Source organism: Hylobates moloch, unplaced genomic scaffold (assembly GCF_009828535.3).
Source record: "Hylobates moloch isolate HMO894 unplaced genomic scaffold, HMol_V3 SCAFFOLD_16, whole genome shotgun sequence".
Lineage (NCBI taxonomy): Eukaryota > Metazoa > Chordata > Mammalia > Primates > Hylobatidae > Hylobates > Hylobates moloch.
The window spans coordinates 15,660,742-15,684,374 of NW_026652291.1; the positions used below are offsets into that span (position 1 = coordinate 15,660,742).

The 23,633-nt window shown below is 41.0% G+C and overlaps 1 protein-coding gene across 6 annotated transcripts in view; it reads left to right on the forward strand.

Moving 5' to 3' along the window:
- The window catches only part of EFCAB11 (EF-hand calcium binding domain 11), a 195,553-nt gene that overhangs the window by 129,711 nt on the left and 42,209 nt on the right, over positions 1-23,633 (forward strand). The window contains exon 6 of one of the 6 annotated variants that reach the window (XM_058429824.1): positions 18,756-18,880. The exons of the other annotated variants lie outside the window; for them this stretch is intronic. Coding sequence (XP_058285807.1) covers positions 18,756-18,880 — 125 coding nt within the window. The remainder of the gene's footprint in view (positions 1-18,755; positions 18,881-23,633) is intronic. 6 annotated transcript variants of the gene reach the window in all.

The following is a 23,633-nucleotide window of genomic DNA, read 5'->3' on the forward strand; positions in this document are numbered from 1 at the left end:
AAGGAAGACATATGGTGTCTATAAGGCAGGCAGGATTAATATTAATACTCCGTGGTGTGCTAATATTAATTATACTGTATCACAGTGTGTGTGTGTGTGTGTGTGTGTGTGTGTGTGTGTGTGTGCGCGTGCGCACAGGACCATGTGTTCTAAAATCATTTCAGAGAACATAGTATGTGCAGAAGCTTAGAGAACTGAAACCACATGACACATTCAGGAACATGAAGTTTGCATCACTGCAGCAGAGAGCACGTGGCTAGCCGAGAGGCAGGGAGTAGACTAGTAGGGGTGGGGAGGAGAGGAACATGTGGCAGAAGAGATGCCAAGAGCTAATAGAGCTCTGATGGTAATTAGGGGGCTCGTGTACCCTAAGAGACTGGATTGCTTTCCTAACCTGAGAACAAGAGAAATGGAACAGAGAAAATAAAAGATTCACTGGAGTTCTCAAGGTGGTAGAGTTAATGATAGCATAGAATTTAGCTAAATATAATCTAGTTAACCCATTAATCCTGCTGAAATTACACTTCAGTTGAAAGTTAATCTCTTGGGTATCTGATTTCTTCATTTCTGATCATTTTTGTGCACCATTTGATGACTTATGTGTTCTTAAATATGACCTGTTTTCCATTATTTTCTAGGTTCTTTGTCTATCCAACGAATAGTCAGCCAGTAATCCTTGTCCAAAATTGATTATAACAATGAACAGGTGGAATACCAAGATCTTAGCAATGAGAGTGTCTTACCAAAAAAAAAAAAAAAAATCAAATTTCCTTATTACAAAAGCAATGCATACTTATTATGGAAGCTACAGACAAGCAAAGAAACCTCCCACAATCCCACTTACATTTAGAAAACCACTGCAAAACCCCCTAGACACTAACTTCTTAGATTCTTTTCCATGTAGATGTGCATTCTTCCCTACCAAAATAGATTACACCATCTACGTTTTGAAAACCAGCACAGTTCATTTACACAATCTGCCAATTGTTGGACATTTGTACTCTTCCAATCTAATTCCCGTTGTTTCACATTTAGTCTGTTCCAAGTAATTTCCCATGGCTGATGCCTAAACTGAAAGTGAAGGGACAGGAATCAGCCAGGCAAAGATGGTGGAGTGGAGGGATAGACATTCTAGGCTGAAGTACTGCCTGGGCACAGGCCTAGAGGTGAAGCAACGATAACGTTTGTGAGAACCGAAGGATGTACAGTAAAGCTGGACCATGGAGGGTAAAGGGTAATGGGAGTGGAGGTTCACAAGATTAAAACATTGGAACTAATAGCCTACAGTTGGATATCCAGGGGACTAATTGGCCAAAATTTATTTAGGGAAAAAGTAGAGAGAAAAAAAGACAAAAAGAGAAAAAATCTGCAGCCTATCACTGAACGTTATTCCTTTTCAACCAAAATGCTTTATTTTCATTTTTATTTATTTATTTTTTCTTGAGACGGAGTCTTGCTGTGTCGCCCAGGCTGGAGTGCAATGGTGCCATCTCGACTCACAGCAACCCCCACCTCCCGGGTTCAAGCGATCTTCCTGCCTCAGCCTCCTGAGTAGTTGGGACTACAGGCGCTTGCCACCACGCCCGGATAATTTTTGTATTTTTAGTAGAAACTGGGTTTCACTATGTTGGCCAGGCTGGTCTCGAACTCCTGACCTCAAGTGATCTGCCCGCCTTGGCCTCCCAAAGTGCTGGGATTACAGGTGTGAGCCACTGTGCCCAGCCTCAACCAGATTGTTTTAACACAGTGTTGCTTTCACCAACTTGATTCGGACTAAGTTGGTTTTGGCAAATGGCTTTCAACCAAATGATCTATATCAAAATTAAGAGGATTTGGGGGCTTACTGGATCCAGTGCTGTGCTGGAGCTGACCTATGCAGGCTCTCAAGACATTTCTGCCCATCTTTTCAGTAATGTCACCTTCATAGCTTGAAATCAGCAAATGCTACAAATCAGGGATTTTTTTTTTCATTCGAGCCAGTTCTGCAGCACACCACTAGATGTAGCTGAGTGAGAGGGAAGAAGTCCAAAATAAATGTCCTGGGTTTTGGCTTGGGAATTGAACACTGAAGTCATATATCGGTACCAAACATCATAAACTTTGGAGTCAGAGGACCAAGATTTGAATCCTAACTGCCATTTTTCTGCCATTTCAAGCAGAGTAATTCTCTAAGCCTCAGTTTCCTCATATGTGAAATGGGGTCACTAATATTTAACTTACAGGATAATTATATAAATTAATCCTTGAGAGAGCTATTATGATTATTACTGCAATAAAAGGAGAAGCATGAGGGCATTCAGTTGATATTTTAATATGTAAAGTTTGAGTTACTTTGGGGAGCTTAGGTAGAGAATCCTGTAATAACAACAATAGCTAACATTATTTATTGTTAACTACGTGCTTTACATACATTATTTTGTTTAATATTCCAAAGAACTGTGTAGGTAGGTATTAGTGATATGATTGCTCTCATTCTGAACCTGAGAAGACTGAGTTTTAAGTTAAGTATCTTTCTCAAGGCCAGACAGCTGGTAAATGCAGAGACAATTTGGAAGGCAAGTCTGTCTGAATTCAGAGTCTGCATTCTTTTTTTTTTTTTTTTTTTCTTTTTTTTTGGGGGTGGGGTGGGGAGACAGAGTTTCTCTCTTGTTTCCCAGGCTGGAGTGTAATGGTGCAATCTCAGCCCACTGCAACCTCCACCTCCCAGGTTCAAGCGATTCTCCTGTCTCAGCCTCCTGAGTAGCTGGAGTTACAGGCATGTGCCACCATGCCTGGCTAATTTTGTATTTTTAGTAGAGATGGGGTTTCCCCATGCTGGTCAGGCTGGTCTTGAACTCTTGACCTCAGGTAATCCGCCCGTCTCTGCCTCCCAAAGTTCTGGGATTACAGGCATGACCCACCACAGCCAGCCTAGAGTCTGCATTCTTAACCAGTGTGCATACAGGCCTCCACTCAGCAGAGACATCTGAGCTACATGGTGTCAGTTTGTGAATGTTCTTAGTGGTTTAAGTCTTAGGTTTGAATGAGGTAACACTGGAGAAATCTATAGAATCAGAAAAGCAGAAGGCAAGGATGCAACTCTGGGCAACACTGAATTTGAAGGTGTGGTAAGAGTTTAGAGAAAGAAGGGATGATTAGCAGTTTTGGATGCCACCAGGAGATCAAAAAGGGTAAGAATTTAAAAAGGTTATTTGGATTTGGCAATATGAAAAGGACTGATAATTTTAACAAAAGCAGCTTGGGCAAGATAAGGAAGGCAAAGGCCAGACTGCTTTGGGTTGAGAAGTAAATTGGTAATGAGGAAGTGGAGAAAACTGGTATAAATTCCTTTTGAGGAATGAGATGCTAAATAAGCTACTTGGAATCCAGGGAGATATTTAAGACATAGATGTGTCGGGCAGAAATAGTAGAAGTAAAGGAATGTGATTGAAGAAAGCAAGACCCTTCCTTAGGAGACAGGAAAGATGGGATCCAAAGCCTGGTAGAAGAATTATGACTGGATTGACGTCAGGATTGGGCTTTTTAGGTTGGGTGTGATAGAAGATCAAGGAGGCGGAGAACTAAAGACAGTCAACAGTATGACCAAAGTCATGGCATCGTAGGCTGCAGACTAGGAAGAGAATAAGTAAGACCAAGAGGTCATTCATTGACTTAGAGAATGTAGAGGGGCCAAGGTCCTGGGAGTCTCAAAGATGCTGAAGAGAAGTTGGGAGTAAATGAAGAATTGAGTTGTGAGTACAGGGAGTTGTGCACGGTATTCTTGATATTGATCAATTCGTGTTCAGAGAAGCCTGGGTAGCTGATGATGTCCCTGGCCTTGCCATTAGAGATCAATTTTTGAGGCGGAGTGAAGGTGAATTCATCAGAATTGAAGAGCTGAAGGGACTAAGCATGGAGTCATGGTTGAGACCTTGCACTGGTATCCTTTTGAGTTCCCAACTAGTAAGACTACATCTTTTTAATAATACTTTGTTAATAATCCAAATGTTATGTCTAAAGAGGTCCTTCCCCATTATGATGGAAACATTCTTCATGGTTAGTGACATTCTTTCATTGGTGTCCAAGAAATCTGATAGAATCTTCAACTTTTTCTTGGTATGTTCATCCTGAGATTGGTAGGGGAAGTGTCCTGGGTTCATTTCTTCTCCTTCCAGAGGATGTACAGCTTACACTTTCAGAAGTATAATGCTAATACTAATAGCTGTCATTTGTTAAGCACTTACTACATGCTAGCCACTGTGCTAAGCACTTTATGTGGATTATCTCTTTATACACTTATAACTCCGCAAGATAGGTGCACTTTCTGTGTCTATTTTATGGATGAGGACTCCGAAGATTAGAGAAGTTAAGTCCCTTGCCCAAGGTCACTCAGCTTGTAAGCGATGGAGCCAATATTCAAATCCAGGCAATTTGCATCTAGAACTTGAGATACTAACTCTGTAAAACTGCCTGTCAATGCTGGGGAGACCTAAGTCAGCCTCATTTTGGAGGTTAGTGTATTCCTGTTTGTGAAGGAAGAGGAAAGCAGCCACCCTGGGGCCCCTGTCCAGAGATGCACCACTCGACCCAGGACTCCCGACTGCGCGTCCATCTCCCTGTTGTCCATCTTCAGCCTGCTTCTCCCTAAAGCACAGAATCACAGTGTCCTTTGGGCATTCCATCACCCCATACAGTACTGCTCACTTAAGACAGTGCCCTTCACTGCCAGGGGCAGCATGAGATGTCTTCCCAAAGCCCCGCAGAAGTTAATCCTCTGGGCACTCCTTACAAGAGAGCTGAAGAATGGCATGAGAGCCGTTTCATTCCACTGTTGACTCTTGGAAATACCAGAGGGTCGTTTCACATAGACACGTCACTGTGATGGCACTTGGCTGTTCAAAGTGCAAGGAGGTTGTTGTGCTGACATCGAAAACTTAGTTTGAAACCTTATTTGAAGAATGCTTAGAAAAGTAATATAAGAAGTATGCAAGGAGAAGAAAGCATTTCTTTTATAATGATAAAATGAGTAACTTAATTTTAAGACCTCCTTGAAAATCATATTAATTTGTTTCTAAATTAATTTGCTGTTTGCTGAAAGCTACTTTCAGAAAATGATACCTTGTCCTGTGGTATGCCTCACTCTAACTTTTATATTTAAATGATCCATTTACTTGGATGAACTCATGATGCATATTCAGAAAGTACTGATGGAAGAGAAATGGATGAGCACCTATTTTAAAAACTGTAATACGTTAGGTATTTCTTTAGCTTATGTTTATTAACCAAATGAAGACTTTTTAACCTCTATTTGCAAGAGTTAAAGAGTATTTCACTTCATCATGCAAAATGTAAAACAACAAAACAGATTTTTTTATTTTCAATGTTAGATATATTCTTTTTTTTTTTTTTTTTTTTTTTTTTTTTTTTTTTTTTTTTTTTTTTTTTTTTTTTTTGAGATGGAGTCTAGCTGTGTCACCCAGGCTGGAGTGCATTGGTGCGATCTTGGCTCACTGCAAGCTCCGCCTCCCGGGTTCATGCCATTCTCCTGGCTCAGCCTCTCCGAGTAGCTGGGACTACAGGCGCCCGCCACCACGCCTGGCTAATTTTTTGTATTTTTAATAGAGACGAGGTTTCACCGTGTTAGCCAGGATGGTCTCGATCTCCTGACCTCATGATCCGCCCGCCTCGGCCTCCCAAAGTGCTGGGATTACAAGCGTGAGCCACCGCGCCCGGCTTAGATATATTCTTAAACAATATCAATTTATACCAAATACCTAATCCTTATAACCCTGCCCCCTCCCCTCACTGCCTCCTCCAACACACCCACGGTGCTAGATACAGAGCTGGAAGTCCCCCTGGCAGTCTACCTCATAGTGTTCCAGAAACAACACCAAGGAGGGTTTACCTTACTCCTGATCATGGGGCCTGAGGCCAGAGGGCTGATACCCAAAGCCAAGTCCCAGAAGGAATTACAAAAATGAGGCCAGGAAATTGAGTTCCAGCCAGGACTTTGTTAAAGCCTAGGTGTTAACACCCAGGGATTGAGCCAAAACCAGGTATCGGGTTTGGGGATGTGGCTGGAAGGAAATGACTGGGAAGGCTGAGAGTGAGGAAGGTTGGGGGAAGTGTTAGCCATGCAGAAGCTGCTTAGCTTGGATTTCAGACATAGGGTCAGTGCCCCAGGCAGCATTGTCACAGGCGTCTAAGCTGGGTGGTGATGGCCTTCCTTATATTCATTCATCCACCCAGCAGTTCTCTGTATGTGATCCAGGGCTGCCAGGGGTCTGTGAGGTCAAAACTATTTTCACAATATTAAGGCACCATTGACATTTGCATTGATGGTGCAAAAGCAATGGTAGGTAAAATTGTATGAATTATTTCATTCAATTTTAGCATGAAGACAGTAGTGAAAACTATAGTCGTGATCATTGTATTCATCACCCCCTTGCCCTCACAGTTTAAAACAATTGTCAGTCTCACTTAAGAATATTTTGAAGGAAATATTTAAAAGTATTAATTTTATTGTCTCAATCCCCAAATGCACATCTTTTTAATATTCTGGGAAGTATCCATACAGCATTTCTGTTATACGCAGAAGCACAAAGATTGTCTCCAGGAAAAGGATTTCATGATTGTTTAAGTTGAAATCAGAAGTGGCCACTGTTTTACTGGAACACCATTTTTATTTGAAAGAGGGACTGACAGACAAACTACTGTTATTCAGCCTTTAGTATTTGGTCGACATTTTCTCAAAACTGAATGGAGTGAGCCTGTCATTTCAAGGAAAACAACTGACAGTATTTGTTGCCAATGATAAAATTCAAGCTTCCTAGTGAAATTTAGAATTTGAGAAACTTGTATTCACCACTGTGAGCTTGACGGTTTCTCAATACATGAAGGCTTTTCTGATGAGTTCAGTGGTGATATTAAATATGGTTTTTATAGTGTATAATGAAATGTGCTAACGTTTAGAAGATCCGTTTAAGTCAGTGAATAAATATTTTTTGATGACCAGTGTAAGATGTTACAAAATCATGAATTTTGCTTGGATAAAAGATCCATTGCAAGTATAAGATGCCCCAGTATATGTTAACATAATAAAGTATGAAAAGTTAATTGATATGTTTTCAAATTCTACACTGCAGCTAGTCTTTAAGAAAATACCACTTACTGAGTTATAGTGTAACACAAGAGTATCTACAGTCATCTGAAAAGACTATGAAAATACTCCTCCCCCTTTTAACTATGAATCTATGTGAGGCCATATTTTTCTTTATATACTACAGCCGTATCTCTGCAAAGGAAATTCGGAAGCAGGAGAGAATCTAGCTATAATTTATTAGGGAATACACATAAAAGACTTACAAAAATGTAAAATCATGATATTCTTCTTACTTTTGCAAAATGAATTTTCTTAAAAATATGTTTATGTTAAAATACAAATAAAAAGGATTAATATTTTAAATTTTTCTCAGTTTTAATATTCATTTCTAGTATAGTAAATATTGTTGATATAACCTACATGAACAGAAGTTTCTAGAGTTCTCAGTTTTTAAGAGTATAAAGGAATCCTGAAGCCAAAAAGTTTGAGAACCACCGTTCTGGTACATAGAGAATATTATCTAGTGGGCTTGGGCTGGTGTAGAGATAGCGTTGTGTACTAGACAGGAGTGGACCTTGCCCATGGAGCTAAGTCATCTACAGCTAAATAGATAAGTCCCATAAAGTGTGGTAAGTGCTGTGATAGGAAAAGCGCAGGGTGATAGGGGAGCACCTCACCCTGTTTAGAAACTTCCAGGACGAATTAATGTCTCTCTGCTGATTCTTAAAGGATGAATAAGAGTTATCCAGGCAAAAACAGAGTGATTCTTCTGGGTATATGGAAAATCATGTGCAGAGGGCCCCATGGAAGAGACCATGGCTCCACTGCAGAAATAAGAGTGTAACCTGAGCACAGGGTAAAGGGGGATGGTGTGACAGAAGCTGAACTAGAGGACAGCAGCCACATCACGAAGGGCTGTGTGAGTTCAGGAGGCAGGACCTCCTCCGAGGGGAACTGGAAGATGCTGGGAGGTTTTAAGACATGAGAGGGACATTATATTATATTATATTATATTATATTATATTATATTATATTATATTATATTAATTTATTTTTTGAGATAGTGTGTCACTCTGTTGCCCAGGCTAGAGTTCAGTGGCACGATCTCGGCTCACTGCAGCCTCCACCTCCCGGGTTCAAGCGATTCTTCCACCTCAACCTCCCGAGTAGCTGGGATTCCATGCTTGGCTAATGTTTGCATTTTTAGTAGAGAAGAGGTTTCACCCTGTCGGCTAGGCTGGTCTCAAACTCCTGAACTCAGGTGATCCACCTGCCTCGGCCTCCCAAAGTGCTGGGATTACAGGCGTGAGCCACCACGCCCCGCCTAGATTACATTTTAGACAGATCCCTCTGGCCATAGGGAATGGATGTCTAGAGGCAAGGGAGACCCACTAGGGGTCATTGTGGCAATCAGAGAGCTGATGGAACCTGGACTAGGATATGGCTGAAGTGTTGGAGAGACATGCATACACTTGAGAGAAAGGTGTGTGGAGAAGTTTACAGAGCTAGGTAAATGGTTGGGTGTGGCTAGAGAGGGAAGGATAGGCATCAAGACCGAATCTAGGTTTCAGGTTCAGCACCTGGGAGTCATGATGTTGTTCACCAGCAGAGGGAACACAGGTGGTGCAGGTTTTGAGAAAAGGAGGAGGAGTCCGACTTGAGTTCCTGTAGGGTACCTGGGAGGAGCTGCCCGGTCAGCACTCGGATGCGTTGTTCTGAAGCTCAGGAAGAGCATCTGGACTAGAGGCACAGACGAGAGAGCTGTCAACACACAAACTGTAACTGAAGCCATGGGCTGAGTGAGAACCCTCAGAGGGTTGGAATAAGAAGAGAAGACTGCCTAAGAGACAACCCTGGGGGTACCAACATCTAAGGGATAATTAAAGAAAGGAGAGTGTGCAACTGTCCCTGAAAAACAGTAAACAGTGCCCAGAGAAGTAACAGAATCAAGACTATGTGGGCATTGAGGCAAGGGGAATAGAGTCAAAAAGAAAGGAGGGGGTGGGGTCAGCAGTGACAAGTACTGCCAAGAAGTACAAGGAGGATTAAGAGGGTCTTTTTGACTTAGTAACGAGGAGGTAGTTGTTGAGTCATTGACTGCTTCCAGAACAATATCAGTAGAATGGCACGCTCCAGTAGGTTAAAGAGCGAGGGAGAGAGGATAGCAGATTGGAGGTGTCAGGGGAAGAAGAGAGTAGTTGAGGGGGAGGGGAGATGAAGGCGGTAGGGGAGAGAGAAAGGATGGGGAGAGAGGGAGGTTGAGATTACTTTCACTCAATGGGAAGGAGGCAGTAGAGAGAGAAAGCTGAAGATATAAGAGAGAAGGGGAAATTGTTAGAATGGGGTGTTGCAGAAGAGTCAGGCAGTGAAAGGATTGGGGAAAATATGGAGAGAAGCCATGTCTCCAACGAAGAACCAAGTTCCAATCAAGGCATGAGGTGAAATGAGCATTAGCTGAGGCAGATGAGGATGTATGATAGTTTAACTAGGAAATGGAAACTCCATGGTACTCAGTGGAAAGGTTCAGGAGGAGGAAAGTAGTGGGAATTTAGATTAAAGGAGAAAAAGCACAAGGCAGTGTGAGGAAGAAGACACAGGAGACTGGAAGGCCAGAGGGGCTCCCCAGAGTGCCCAAGCATGGCAGTTTTGTGAGGAGACAGGTGTGTACAGGGAGCTGTAGCTTATTTTAGATATTGGTAACTTAATTACAGCAGTCTCATCTTTTTACACAATGATGCATTTTATCACAACCTAAAATTTATTCTCAACAATAATATTCTTTTTAACCAAAACATCATTTTCTGACCAATTCAAATTATTCTTACGTGTTTCTGTTGTTTACTTTTATGTTCACCAGGTTAAATCTTCAGTTACGCCACTGCCGTTAAGAGATCCCTATGTAGAAAAATCTATTCATTATGAACACATTTATTGCTTCATTGAATTGCCTATTTAAAATGCAGAGAACCACAAATTAAATGTAGTGCTTTTCCATTTTGAAAAAAAGCGGATGAATGGGTACTATTTTCTTGAATACATCATGTTTGTCTTACATAATTAACATTCCAGATTCATAGGCCGACAGATGCCAATCCTTGCTTGTTTTGATATTTGTTCTTCAATGGTCATTACTGAAAGAGATGCCTCCTAAGACTTGAACATGCTGTGTTCTGCATCAGAGGAAATGATAAGGCAAATGTAATGGAGATTATTGCTTTTGGGGGATAGTTCAGTGATGTCCAAAATCTATTTCTCTAAGGTTAATTATACAAAGTGCAAAACAATTTCTTCATTGCAATTGTAAAATAAAATCTCAAATATCTTCAATATAAGCCTAGTCTATAAAATACTTCTAGATTCCAAGTTTATATCCCTCTACTAAATATTTATTGTATTTAAGACATGGGTGTTTGTTCTAGAAACATGCTTTAATGTCATATTGCAGTTTTTCTAGATTTCTCATATTGAGAAATTTGAATATACTTGTGTTGAATATGTGTAAGTGTAGACTACCGTATAGTACAAGGGCACTTTTAAGTGGAAAACCTATGGGGAATGCCTAGTGGATCTCATCTGGAGGTCAGACTTGACTTTGTTGCCTTTTGACTCAACCAGGCCATTTGAGCTGTGATAGGGTTTGGGTCTGTCCAAATCTCATATCCCACCCAAATCTCATATCCAGTTGTAATCCCCAGTGTTGGAGGTGGGGCCTGGTAGGAGGTGATGGATCATGGGGGCAGTTTCTAATGGTTTAGCACCATCCCCCACTTGGTACTATATAGTGAGTGAGTTCTCACGAGATCTGGTTGTTAAAGAATATGAAGCACCTCCCCCTTTGCATTCCACCGTGTAAAGTTCCAGCTCCCCCTTTGCATTCCACCGTGATTGTAAGTTTCCTGAGGCCTCCCCAGAAGCAGAAGCCGCCATGCTTCTTGTATAGGCTGTGGAACCATAAGCCAATTAAACCTATTTTCTTTATAAATCACCCAGTCTCAGGTATTTCTTTATAGCAGTGTGAGAACTGACTAATACAAGCTGCCTGCCAAACCACCCCACTTGTTTCCCTCTTGTTTTTATTCTTCCCATCGTGACCCCAAAGAGGCCTCATGTTCCGCTTCTTAACACATATAATGGATCCTCCTGTAAGTATCTAGGCTGTGGCAGACCAACAGAGAGACCTCCATCCTCAACACCAGCTAATGCCCCAGGCTCACAGTCTGACCACTCTGTTAGAAAAAGAAGCCCCTCCATTCTCTCTGGTTGCCCCATCCCCATTCTACTTTGCTCTTTATTTGTTCTGACTCAGCCTCCACCCTTCTCCTCTCTCAGACTTGCGAAAGATGTTCCTGGAATCCTTTTTTTCATAGTAAACACACCCACCTCCTTAACTGGATGGTCGAACATTGTACCTGTCTTCTTGCCTTAACTGAAATTTGACTCTTCCCTGAGAGCTTTTCCCAGTTGAGAGAATCCTGCTCCAGAAGCACCATGCTGTTTGGAGTCCATCATTTCCCACTCTGTTGTAGACCCTACAGGGTCATCCTGCTTTCTGACTGATTTGTCCTCTGTCCATAACACTGTCATCCACTAACCTCGTAGTCACCTATGTCACATATAGCCTCCCCCAAAACTCAAAGCCCTGCCATCATCAAAACTACTCAGTCCTTTAGATTTTCAGTTCTTTCACATCATCAATTCTAGTGAATTTATCTGTGTTACTTTAGCTGCCTGCTTCCTTAGCTATACCCTGGATCATTACCAGGAAACACATCATCACTAAAATACCACATTGAAAGAACTCTTTTTTATGAGTCAGGATCTCTGATATAATGTTGGGTAGTAGAAATGATAGTGGACATCCTTATGTGCTTTTAGCCTTTGTAAGGAAATGCTTCTAAAGTCTCACCATTTAGTATGATGTTGCTGTAGGGTTTTGGTGGAAGCAAAATGCTTTTGTATTCCCAATCTGCTCAATTTTTCCATTACAAATAGCTGTTGGGTTTCTTTGAATATTTTTCTACATATGTGAAATGCTATTATTGTTTTTCTCCCTTAATCTGATATTTGGAGCATTAAATATTTTCTCTCCTTCTGAAATTTCTTTTAGTTTAATGTTAGCACTTTCCCTTGTGTCTTCTGTGTCTTTTTGACTTTCCTTTCAGGGTTTGTTTTTTTTTTTTTTTTTCCTTTTTATTTCTCTGTACTGCATATTGGGAGATTTCCACAGTTCTACCTTCCAGTTCATCAAATCTCTTTTCAGCTCTGTCAATCCTGCTAATTATATATTTTTTTCATTCTAAGACTTTCAGTTGGTTCTTTTTCATTTCTACCTCTTTTTATTTCACAACTTCCTGATTTTACAGTCTTGCTAGTAATCTCTATTATGACTGAGGATTTTTAAAGTCTTTTTTCAGAGTGTTCTGTAGTACATATTTCCTCGGATATGAATCTCCCCATTCATTGAACTGCTTTTAATCATGGTGCATATCCTTTTATATTTTGTAATTTTCTTTAATTAAGAGCTTAACTTCCCTACAGATTTGCCCTATAAAGGTTCTCTTTGGGAATTGTCTCAACCCCAGGCCTATGAATTCCTCAGCTCTGAAACAATTCATAAGTTAGGCATAGCTTGGGAATCCTACTGCAGGGAAGTGATTTCTATGCCCATGTGAAATGCAGACTCAGAGGCTAGTTATATATAGGTGTCTTATCTTCATCTCTAATCATAGGTAATTTTGGGCCTTGACCCTCACTGAAAAAAATGAAACTGATATCACCCCCCACAGCTCCCCACCCCACCCTTAGATTTATGTGGAATCATGCTCAGCATTCATATTCTTTTTCCTTTGCAGATGTAGAAACCTCAGACCCCATGTCTTCTCAGCACCTGCCCCTACCTCCAATCTCGCAATGGCCATATTCTTACACATCACTACCAGCATGGGTTTATTATCCTTTTTTATTCACAGAGACTTTTCTTTCTTGTTTTTAAAAATGGTTCTATCAGTCAGGGCCCCAGCAGAAAACAGTATTAATCAGATACCTAAATTCAAGAGATTTGAATGAAGGGACTATTTACAGATATAAGGCCAGGAATAAAGCACACAACAAGGTCATTTGAGGTGCCCAGAGACTAAGAACAGCAGATTCTAAAAGGGCAAGGGAGGAAATGTTATTACAGGAGCCCAGGAGAGCTGGAGCTATTGAGAAGGGGCTGCCAGGTAGAAGCTGTATCTGGAGGAAAGTAGGCATTACCAGAAGGAAGCAGGGAGGCTGCAGGAAGGAAATATCCCATCCTTTCTTCTCCCACACTCCAATTTCTTGCTGGAACTTCTATTGGCCAAACCCAACTGGAAGGGAGCCCAGGTAATGTGACCCAGAAGGGCACAGGGCAAGGCAGAAAATTGATTGGATGGATATGCAGATAGAGAGTAAATAGTATAAGGCTTATGTGGTTTAAATAAATAGTGTATCTGTTATTTCTGTATGTTGCAGAGGCCCAAGGATTTTCAGCAAGTGTTTACTCTGCCATGTTGACCAGAAGTCTAATAACCGCTCCTCTGGCCTCTTAGCAGCTGACTCCATCATTCAGGCACGCCCCTCACCTGTGCAGATTCTCAGGCAAGTGTATCGCTCTGTCGCCCAGGCTGGAGTGCAGTGGCACAATCTTGGCTCACTGCAGCCTCCACTTCCTGGGTTCAAGCAATTCTCCTGCCTCAGCCTCCCAAGTAGATGGGATTATAGATGTGCACCATCACACCCGCCTAATTTTTGTATTTTTAGTAGAGACGAGGTTTTACCATGTTGGCCAGGCTGGTCTTGAGCTCCTAGCCTCAAGTGATCTGTCCACCTCAGCCTCCCAAAGTGCTGGGATTACAGGTGTGAGCCCTGTGCCCAGTCATGTCTATATATTGAAACATTGTAAATCAAGGTAAACTATTAAATAAAATCTGTTTTATCTTTCTACCCTGACAGATATACATTAATAATGAGCTAGAAGGCAGGGGTTTTATTTGGGATTCATCAGTTTCCTGGAGGTTCATGTGGAACATCTATGGTACAGGGGAGTACTGACGTCTGGTCCCTAGCCCTGCTCCCGATGGTGATGTCCACACTGTGTGGACACCCCACCCCTGACATCCATGCTTAATCCACATCGCCTTCAAACAACCACTCTGGGCAGACCCTCAGGAAGAAGCCTGCAAAGGTACTAAAAGCAGCCTCAGGGCTGTGTAGGAAGGAAATTCTAGGGTCCCAGATACCTGGAATGTGGTCTAAAAGGTAAAGGGTATGAGCTTTGGAAGGACATATCTCCTGGTCCAATAGAGTCCTTGCTCCATGGAAGGACTCTAGAGCAAAAGATGAGACTGAGCCTAGCCCTCTAAAATGCAGGGCCTGGGGCAGGGTCCCCTCTGTCCTGAGTCTTATGCTGGGCCCATTACACTTGATTTTCATCAAGACCTGTAGTCCCTTGACCATCTGTGTTTTCCTCAGACTGTAAACCTCTTGTGGTACTCCCTTCTTTCCCTGTCTAGCCTGGAGCCTATGGCCCCTCATACTCCTAGCAATGCCCTCAACTTCCTAGCACCCTTGTTTTTCCGTCACTCCTGCCTAGCAAAATCTTAGCCCTGGGCCAACCCGACTCTCCATCTTCTTGCTTTACACTTAGGTTATTGAGTGTCTGCAATAAAAGTATACAGATTAGGCCAGGCGCAGTGGCTCACCCCTGTAATCCCAACACTTTGGGAGGCCGAGACAGGCAGATCGCCTGAGGTCAGAAGTTTGAAACCAGCCTGGCCAACATGGTGAAACCCTGTCTGTACTGAAAATACAAAAATTAGCTGGGCGTGGTGGTTGGTGCCTGTAATCCCAGCTACTCAGGAGGCTGAGGTGGGAGAATTGCTTGAACCCGGGAGGTGGAGGTTGCAGTGAGCCGAGATCACTCCACTGCACTCCAGCTTGGGCGACAGAGTGAGACAACGTCTCAAAAAAAAAAAATACACACACACACACACACACACACACACAGACACACACACACACGTTGAGCATCCCTAATCTGAAATCCAAAATACTCCAAAATCTGAAACTTTATGAGAGCTGATGTGACACCACAAGTGGAAAATTCCACACCTGACCTCATGTGACTGGTTGCAGTCAAAACTTTGTTTCATAAACAAAATTATTGAAAATATTATATAAAATTACCTTCAGGCTATACATATGTTTATAAAATATCAATGAATTTTGTCTTTATATTTGAGTGCCATCCCAAGATATCTCATTACGTATATGCAGATATTCCAAAATCTGAAAAAAATCAGAAATCTGAAACTCTTCTGGTCCCAGGCATTTCAGATAAGGGCCCTCAGCCTGTATCAGCAGTGTAAACATGCTGGGCCTCTGCCTCCAGGCATCCTGCTGTGCTCTCTCAGGCAGCTCTTTCTGGTTTCCACAGAAGCACTTTCAAACTTTTGCCACTTTTCTCAGGGTCCTGCCCCATTTTCCCTGTCACTGTCAGCAAATGGCCTTGCCTCCTATTTCTCCAAGAAAATAGAAGTCATCAAAGCATAATGTCTTTTACTTTCTGCTTCCCTCTGCGGTTACTATACACTGTTGGTAAGGATGAGGGTGATGGGGGATGATGGCTCACTTTCTTCAACACTAACCACTGACCACTTCATTCTGGTCACAATGGCAGGGATACTATTTCCCCTATCCCCCAGCCCCAGACAAATCCTTCCATCATAGCTTTGGATTCTGCCCTTTTCTACTTCCCCTGGTCCTAACCGCATCAATTATCTTCTCTGTCTGAAGCTCTGCATTAAGCTGCAGTCACTTCTCTACTTCTCATATCCAAATCTCTTTCAGTCCACTGTGATTTTATTTCTGCCCCAGTAACTCTGCTGAAAGTGCCCCGAACCTTTTTGTTGCTACCCGTGGGTACTTCAGTCCTTGCAGTATTGGGCACTCTTGAGCCTACCTTCTAAGCATGCTCTTTGCCCTGACATCCACGCACCTTCCTACTTTTCCGAACAGCTTTCCAAGTCTCCTTCCCACAAATGTCTTCCTCAGAGTTCTACCGAGGCGGCTTCCCTTCTAATTCCTTGCACTCCCAGTGCCTCGCCTGGAGAAGGGGCTCAGTCAGTATCAAATTACATATGCAGATCCAATTGCCGGTTGCAAATTCAAGCAGTAGACTCACAAGTCTTTAAAAGTTTAAACAAAAAGGTTTTTTTTTTTTTTTTTTTTTTTTGAGATGGAGTCTCACTCTGTTGCCCAGGCTGGAATGCAGTGGTGCGATCTCGTCTTACTGCAACCTCCGCCTCCTGGGTTCAAGCGATTCTCCTGCCTCAGCCTCCTGAGTAGCTGGGATTACAGGCATGCGCCACCAAGCTCGGCTAATTTTTTGTATTTGTAGTAGAGACGGGGTTTCACCACGTCGGCCAGGATGGTCTCTATCTCCTGACCTCGTGATACACCCGCCTCAGCCTCCCAAAGTGCTGGGATTACAGGCGTGAGCCACCACACCCGGCCACAAACTTTTCTTTAAGGGATACACATTTCCAATTATAAATGATGTATTATTGCAGCTGGAGTCCACTGAGGGGAAAAAACCATAATAGCTTATTTCAGAACTAATATGGCTATATGTTAGCAACAGAAGTGGTGTAGCTATCTTATTAGAAATACAATAAAGAGATTACTTAGCAGCTGTCTCCCCACACCATCATTTCATTTTGCTCTGTAGTTCTTGGCAGAGAATCTAGAAAGAAAGAAAATAAAATTAAGCCACACAGTGTTCTCCTAGACTAAATGATTTCTGCAGTTCTGAGAAAGAAACCTTAAAAAGACAATGGATGTTCCATGATTATTGAAAAGAACATTTTCAAAATTTCTTCCCTGGATACATTTGATTAAACATTATAGCCTTTTCCCTTTCATATCTTGTAGTAAAGCTTCTCCTACTTAGTTCTGTGTTCCGTACTCAGAACTTGAGTGCCACACACCAGCCAGGGGCCATATTAGATCTTGACACTGAAAGAATTCAGCGAGAACTATTTAAGGCTCTCTTTTCATTGTAATAAAGAAATGTCACATATATAACATTCCTTTGTTTATTCATTAATCTTTCATCCAACAAATAATTATATGAACAGTCACTTCAAGAAATCTTAGAGTGGATATTATTTAATATATGAAAAGATGCCTGCCAAAAGATATGCTGAATTTATGGCTTTATTTTGGCTTTACCTGCCAGCATTTCTTTTCCTAGCCTTCAGAGTGTGTTAGTCAGAAGTACCTACTTTTTGCACAGTCACAGGATTCCAAAGATCATATCATTTCATTCCATCTGTTCCTGCCACAGTTACTTTAATAACAATATTCATCATGTGACCTTTATGTGCTACTCTGTACTTAAATAAGGAAAACTCTTGTTGGTCCTGGAGAAGAAAGAATTGCCAAAATTAAATAAAAAGTCAAGATTCCATTACTTGATGATTTGTATACTTCACATTGTTTGCAACATAAGTAGGAACTTTAAAAATGATATAGTAACCATTTTAATTTTTATTGTTGTGTAAGAAAATGGATGTGGCTCAAAGGGGGATAGATGAGACATGAAAATGTTGTGGGGAAAATTCTGTTAATGCTCTTAATCTTCTGGCATTACCTAGGCGACCAAGACAGTATAAGGCAGAATTTCATACAAACGGTCCCTAACTTTTAGGATGGTTCAACGTTACAGTGGTGTTGAAGAGATAGGCATTGAGTAGAAACCGTACTTTGAATACCCACACAGCCTTTCTGTTTTTCATTTTCAGTACAGTATTCAATAAAATACATGAGATTCAACACTTTATTATAAACTAGGCTTTGTGTTAAATGATTTTGCCCAAGTGTAGGCTAATCTAAGTGTTCTAAGCACATTTAAGTAGGCTAGGCTAAACTATGATGTTCAGTAGGTTCGGTGGATTAAATGTATTTTCAACTTACGATATTTACAACTTACAATGGTAAGTCAAGGAGCATCTGTATAGTGCTGATCCCAGAGTAAGAATTCAGTGCTTGCAGGGCTGGAAGAGTCATTGCCTGCAGAAACATACATGTGTGACCTAGGCGTCATGCGAAATCATGAGGAGTGGTAGGGCTTATGGCAAACTGGAGAGCTCCCAAGTTGCCTAAAGACATCCACATTTAAAAATTTAAAAACACTCTGCTAGCCAAGCAAAAACATGGCCAGAGATCCTGTACTGCCCCTAGCTTGAGTTTGTTGTTGTTGTTATTGTTGTTTTGAAACGGAGTCTCGCTCTGTCGCCCATGCTGGAATGCTGGAGTGCTGGAGTGCAGTGGTGCGATCTCGGCTCACTGCAACCTCTGCCTCCCGGATTCAAGTGATTCTCCTGCCTCAGCCTCCCAAGTAGCTGGGATTACAGGTGCCGGCCACCACGCCTGGCTAATTTTTATATTTTTAGTAGAGATGGGGTTTCACCATGTTGGCCAGGCTGGTCTCGAACTCCTGACCTCTAATGATCCTCCCACCTCAGCCTCCTAAAATGCTGGGATTACAGGTGTGAGCTACCACGCCCAGCCCCTAGCTTGGGATTTAGATCTCTAAGTTATGCCTGCCCCTTGCCTGCCATCTTGACCACCATCTCGGCCTCTTACACAGCTCCAGGATTCTGCCTTTGCCCCCAACAATCTACTTCAGGTCTCTTCTCCACCCAATAAATAAGTCCAGCAATGATCCTTGTGAAATGTACATCAGGAGGGGCCTTCTCATCTCACCTATCATAGGTATGGAGTTTTTTCTTTTTTTCATTTCACCTGTGATGTATGTTTGTGACCTCCAATATGTAACCACTCACTGTGTTGCTTTTTAAATGATTTTTAAAGGTTTGTTTACAACCATAGCCACTATTTGCAATTATGAGTGTATAGCACTAAGCATGAGAACTAGATCTGTGAAATTTTTTGCCAATTTCATTAGGTGACCTCTGTAAGCATCAAAACCTGGCATTGATTGAGGTTGTTTCAGGCTCAACTAGTGCTCTTCAAAATAAAGTAACTGAAAGCATGTCTGGTGGTAGGAGGTACTTTATAAGCTAACTAATACTTTTCCAAGGGATATGTATTGAAGGAAAGGCTCGTTTTAATATTACATCCTATAAGGCAGTGCTTCTTAAACTCCCTGTGGAAAAGGACCACTTTTTATAAGTTTCCAGTCTGTTGCAAACTGATACTTTGTAAAAATTAATAAAAGTGAATTACTACAAAAATGAAATTTTTTAAAAGAGACGTATAAAAGTTGTAATTTTTAGCAAACAGGAAGTTATATTGCAATAAATATTACTGGGGTATAGGAAAAAAGATACAAAAATTGTTCATGTTTGTTCATTGAAAGTATGCATGTAAGCAATTAATAGATAGGCTATTGCACTTGTAAGTTTTCTTCATTTTAAGGGAAAATGGAATTCCCATATTAAATGTCTGTTTGTACACTTTGAACACAATGTGGATAAATATTTAAAGTTTTTAATGTGACAAGTTGGATTGCTTCCTACTGGATACTTTACCTAATCTAGGTAAAATTGCCAATAAGGCTACTTGTAGGGAATAGGTATATCTAAATAATTTCTATGCTTTATTTTAATAATGATGCAAAAGAAACCAGTCTCACAGAATGGAATGGAAGGAGAGATTTTAGAGCAATTTTCAGTGAGCTCAGTTTATTCATTTTAAAATTTTATCTAAGATGGAGCCAGTGCCACTATGCTTTCAAAGTCTTTCAATCCCTCAACAGACATGAGTGCCAGCAATATATCCTGTAAATTATAATTAAATATAATTATCTTTTGGTGAAATAAATGGATCCTAGATCTATGGATTTTTTAGACATAGATCTTCTTTTGATGGAAAATAAAATTCAAAATGCTTTATCAAATTTAAGGTGTTTGGTGTTTGCTCTTCTTTGATGTGCAATATCAGAATCATCACTATATCATTTAAAATTGTTACATTTCGGAACATGTGTCATAGCAATCTGCAGAAACTGTTCTTCCAAGCTTTGAACTTTCATTTTTGCCATTTGATTCTACCCATCATTGAAAAACATGTTGCATTAATTCCTTGCATGGAAGTATTAAGATCATTAAAAATACTGAGGATATCAGATGCACAAACAATCCTCTTTGTCCAATTCATATCTTCAACAAGTTGGGGCCAAACTTTCTTCTTATTTTGCAGAAACATTTAAGAGTTGTTTTGTAGTTCAAACTTTTCAAACACAGCCTATTGGTCATCATCATACCCCAGCATGCAGCAACAGCTGGTTATGATCTGCTTCCATAGTATCATACAACACAAGAGAATAATCTAAGATTTAACGCACTAGCCTTTACCTAATTCACAATTTTTAGTACATTAAGCCCGCTGTTTAGTTCCACCAACATTTGTTTTCATAGCAGGACTTTCTCATGAGAGAAACAAAACATAGATTTACATTCTGGTACAAGCTCCTTAATCAGGATAACTCCTCCAGAATATTTCCTGCACCGTCAGAACATACCCTACACACAATTTAAACTCCAAACCACATTTGTTGACAATATAATCTTTCATAGTTTTATACAGTTCAGACTTAGTTATGTATGTCAGCAACAAAATTGAAAAAAAGAACTCTTCCTTCATGTCACCATCATGTTCCAATTGCACATAAACAGGAATGTGAGTGCAGTTATCATGCTGCAATGAAAAATACGTTGCCAGCTTTAACTGCTCCATGGGTTAGCCTTCTGGATCGTTAGCCAGTGCCTGGATATGCTGAGCTATGGTGGCACTGAAAAGTAGTGCTTGAGCCACCTTCTTTGCTGCAGATTCACCCAGTATTTCCAAGTAAATGCCTTTGATACAGTCTTTTCACTAATATCTCCCCAGCTGTATATGGATCTTAATTTTGGCAAGCTGAACTGCTTCTTATTAAGCCCGTAAAGCCCTAATGTTTATGTGTAAAATATTGAACATCTGCTTCATAAGCTATTTAATCCAATATTCTTTCTTTCAAAAAATTCTTGTGGTTTTTACCTGAATTTTTGTAAGTAAACACCCCATAAGTTCTGATGGTTTCATTGCTTCATAGCCAGTACATACAAAAAACCGAACACTATGTTTTTAGCATCTCAACATCGATTACAGCTTTAAACTGAATTCGGCATGTTAGGGATCATAGTTCTGGGGAAAAGCGACATGAACTCTTTGGGTCTTGGTTTCTTCAGAATCACTTCCATGTCATCATTTGGTTTCTATCCCTGTCATACTCAGAAAAGTATTTTCTCACGAAAAAAGTCCAGTGAAGCTTGTTTCACCTTCATAAATTGAGGGTGAAAATAACAAATATTATTTCTCTAATCAGCTAATAATGTTAAACCACAAAGTTAAAAATTCTGATTAAAAATTAAAACATATAAAGTCAGTCATAAAAATAAATGCTTTTTTCATAGGTTTTTATACATTTTTAGGGTACAGTTAACAGACCAGTCATATCAATACAATAAGTGGTTATATATTAATTAGAGATCACAAACATGCATCTCAGGTTGAATGAAAAAAAAAAACCTATTATAATGTTATGCAAATGGCTACTAAATGGCTTTAGGTAAAATTTCTACTGTCAATACTAAGCATGGAATCAAAGTCCTGTATTCCAGATAAGTTTTCCAGGTGCTCTGGAAAAGGCTTTATGTCTCAAAAAGTGGCTCTGGTGATCATGAAAACGTTTATATGAAGATGCATGTCAAGAGTGAATAAAAGTCCGGGCATGGTGGCTCACGCCTATAATCCCAGCACTTTGGGAGGCCGAGGTGGGTGGATCACCTGAGGTCGGGAGTTTGAGACCAGCCTGACCAACATGGAGAAACCCTGTCTCTACTAAAAATACAAAATTAGTGGGGCGTGGTGGCGCATGCCTGTAATCCCAGCTACTTGGCGAACCGGAGGTGAAAGGTGAGTGAGCCAAAGTGCCCATTGCCTCTAACTCCATCTCAAAAAAAAAAAAAGAGTGAATAAAATTGCTTCATGAAACATGGTCATGGAAAAAGCAGTGCATGTTGGTTCTTCGACTGTCTCTGGGCTCCAAACTCACCCTTCTATACTCTGCATGGTGGGGCAAGACCTGCCTGACAAACCACATCTCTCGTTTCCCAGCTGCTTCCTTTTAGGTCCTGTCCTCCTGAGATACAGAGACTACCGGGTGGCCAGAGAAGGGAGAGGTGAGTATTCCTTCCTGTCCTCTTGCATTTCCTGTGAGGCTGACTCCTGTAACAGTTCCTCACTCCAGTTATCTGCAGTTCTAGTTTCGTGCGTTTTCCTATGGTGTCCTCCCTCAGAGACACCAGCTTCAGCCTCTAGCACCCTCTCCAGGCGTCTGGGTTCCAGCTCCACAGGACCTTCCTGCAGCCTCCTAGGTTCTAATAACCTCAGTCTCATCCCTTTGTTTCTTCAGCCCTAAGGATGGTAGAGGCTTCATGTGTTTTAATGGTTACTACCTTTTAATTGCAGAATTCCGCTTTTGCCTTTTTTGTTCTTCAATACCTGTCTAACCTATTTCTTTTATATTAAATTCTGTCTTTTAAAATAACCACTGTGGTTTCTGATTTCCTAACCGAATCCCAACTGATAAAATAAATGGTACCAGGAGTGGTCCCAGGTGGTCTGGGAATGGTTTGATTGTGTCTTTGGCCCAAAATGCAGTGCTGAGCAGCTTGTCAATGTGAAATGGAATGTTAGTAATCGGGTCATGCCGTGGCATCATGATTAATCAAACTATCCCCTGTGGTTGATTGTGAAGAAGTGCCTGAAGCTAGTAACTTAAGGGGCCAAGTGGCGGCTGCACTTAGCCATTATAGTAGTAATGATGATGTCAGAAGTGTGGAATGGGAGGCTATGCTGCCTTTAGTGGCAATCTTATGGAAAAAAAAAATGACAAGCTCAAGTCTTTAAACACTCAGCTCAAGTCATATCTGGCAAATCTCAAATTATTTCACTTCTTTTTATCTCCACCTCTACCATCCTACTGTAAGTCATATTTTCTCACCTGAAATTTTGCAATGGCTTCCTGCTCTCCCTTCTTACAGTCCGTTTCTTAGACTGTGACCAAGGTACCATAAAGCCAACTCCTCTGCCTAAAACCTCCAATGACATCTTACTGCATTAAAAAAAAAAAATCTAACCTCTTCAATTCGTCTCAAACCATTTTCCTCCTCTCTGTGTTCCAGTCTTTCTAGCTCTCTCTGGCCTGGGAGTTCCCACATTTATAGTTCCCTCTTGTTAGAATTCAATTCCCTTGGCATGTATGACTGTTACCTATCCTTCATATTTCATATTCCCTAGGTCCCCAACCCTCCCTATTTAAAGCAAACCTTCAACTCTTTCCTCTAGTAAATATGTTATCATCATGCATTTATTTCTTACATAGCACTTGCCACTATATATATTATATATAATATATGTGATATATTTCATTATAACAGGGTCAACTAATCAAGGAGACATA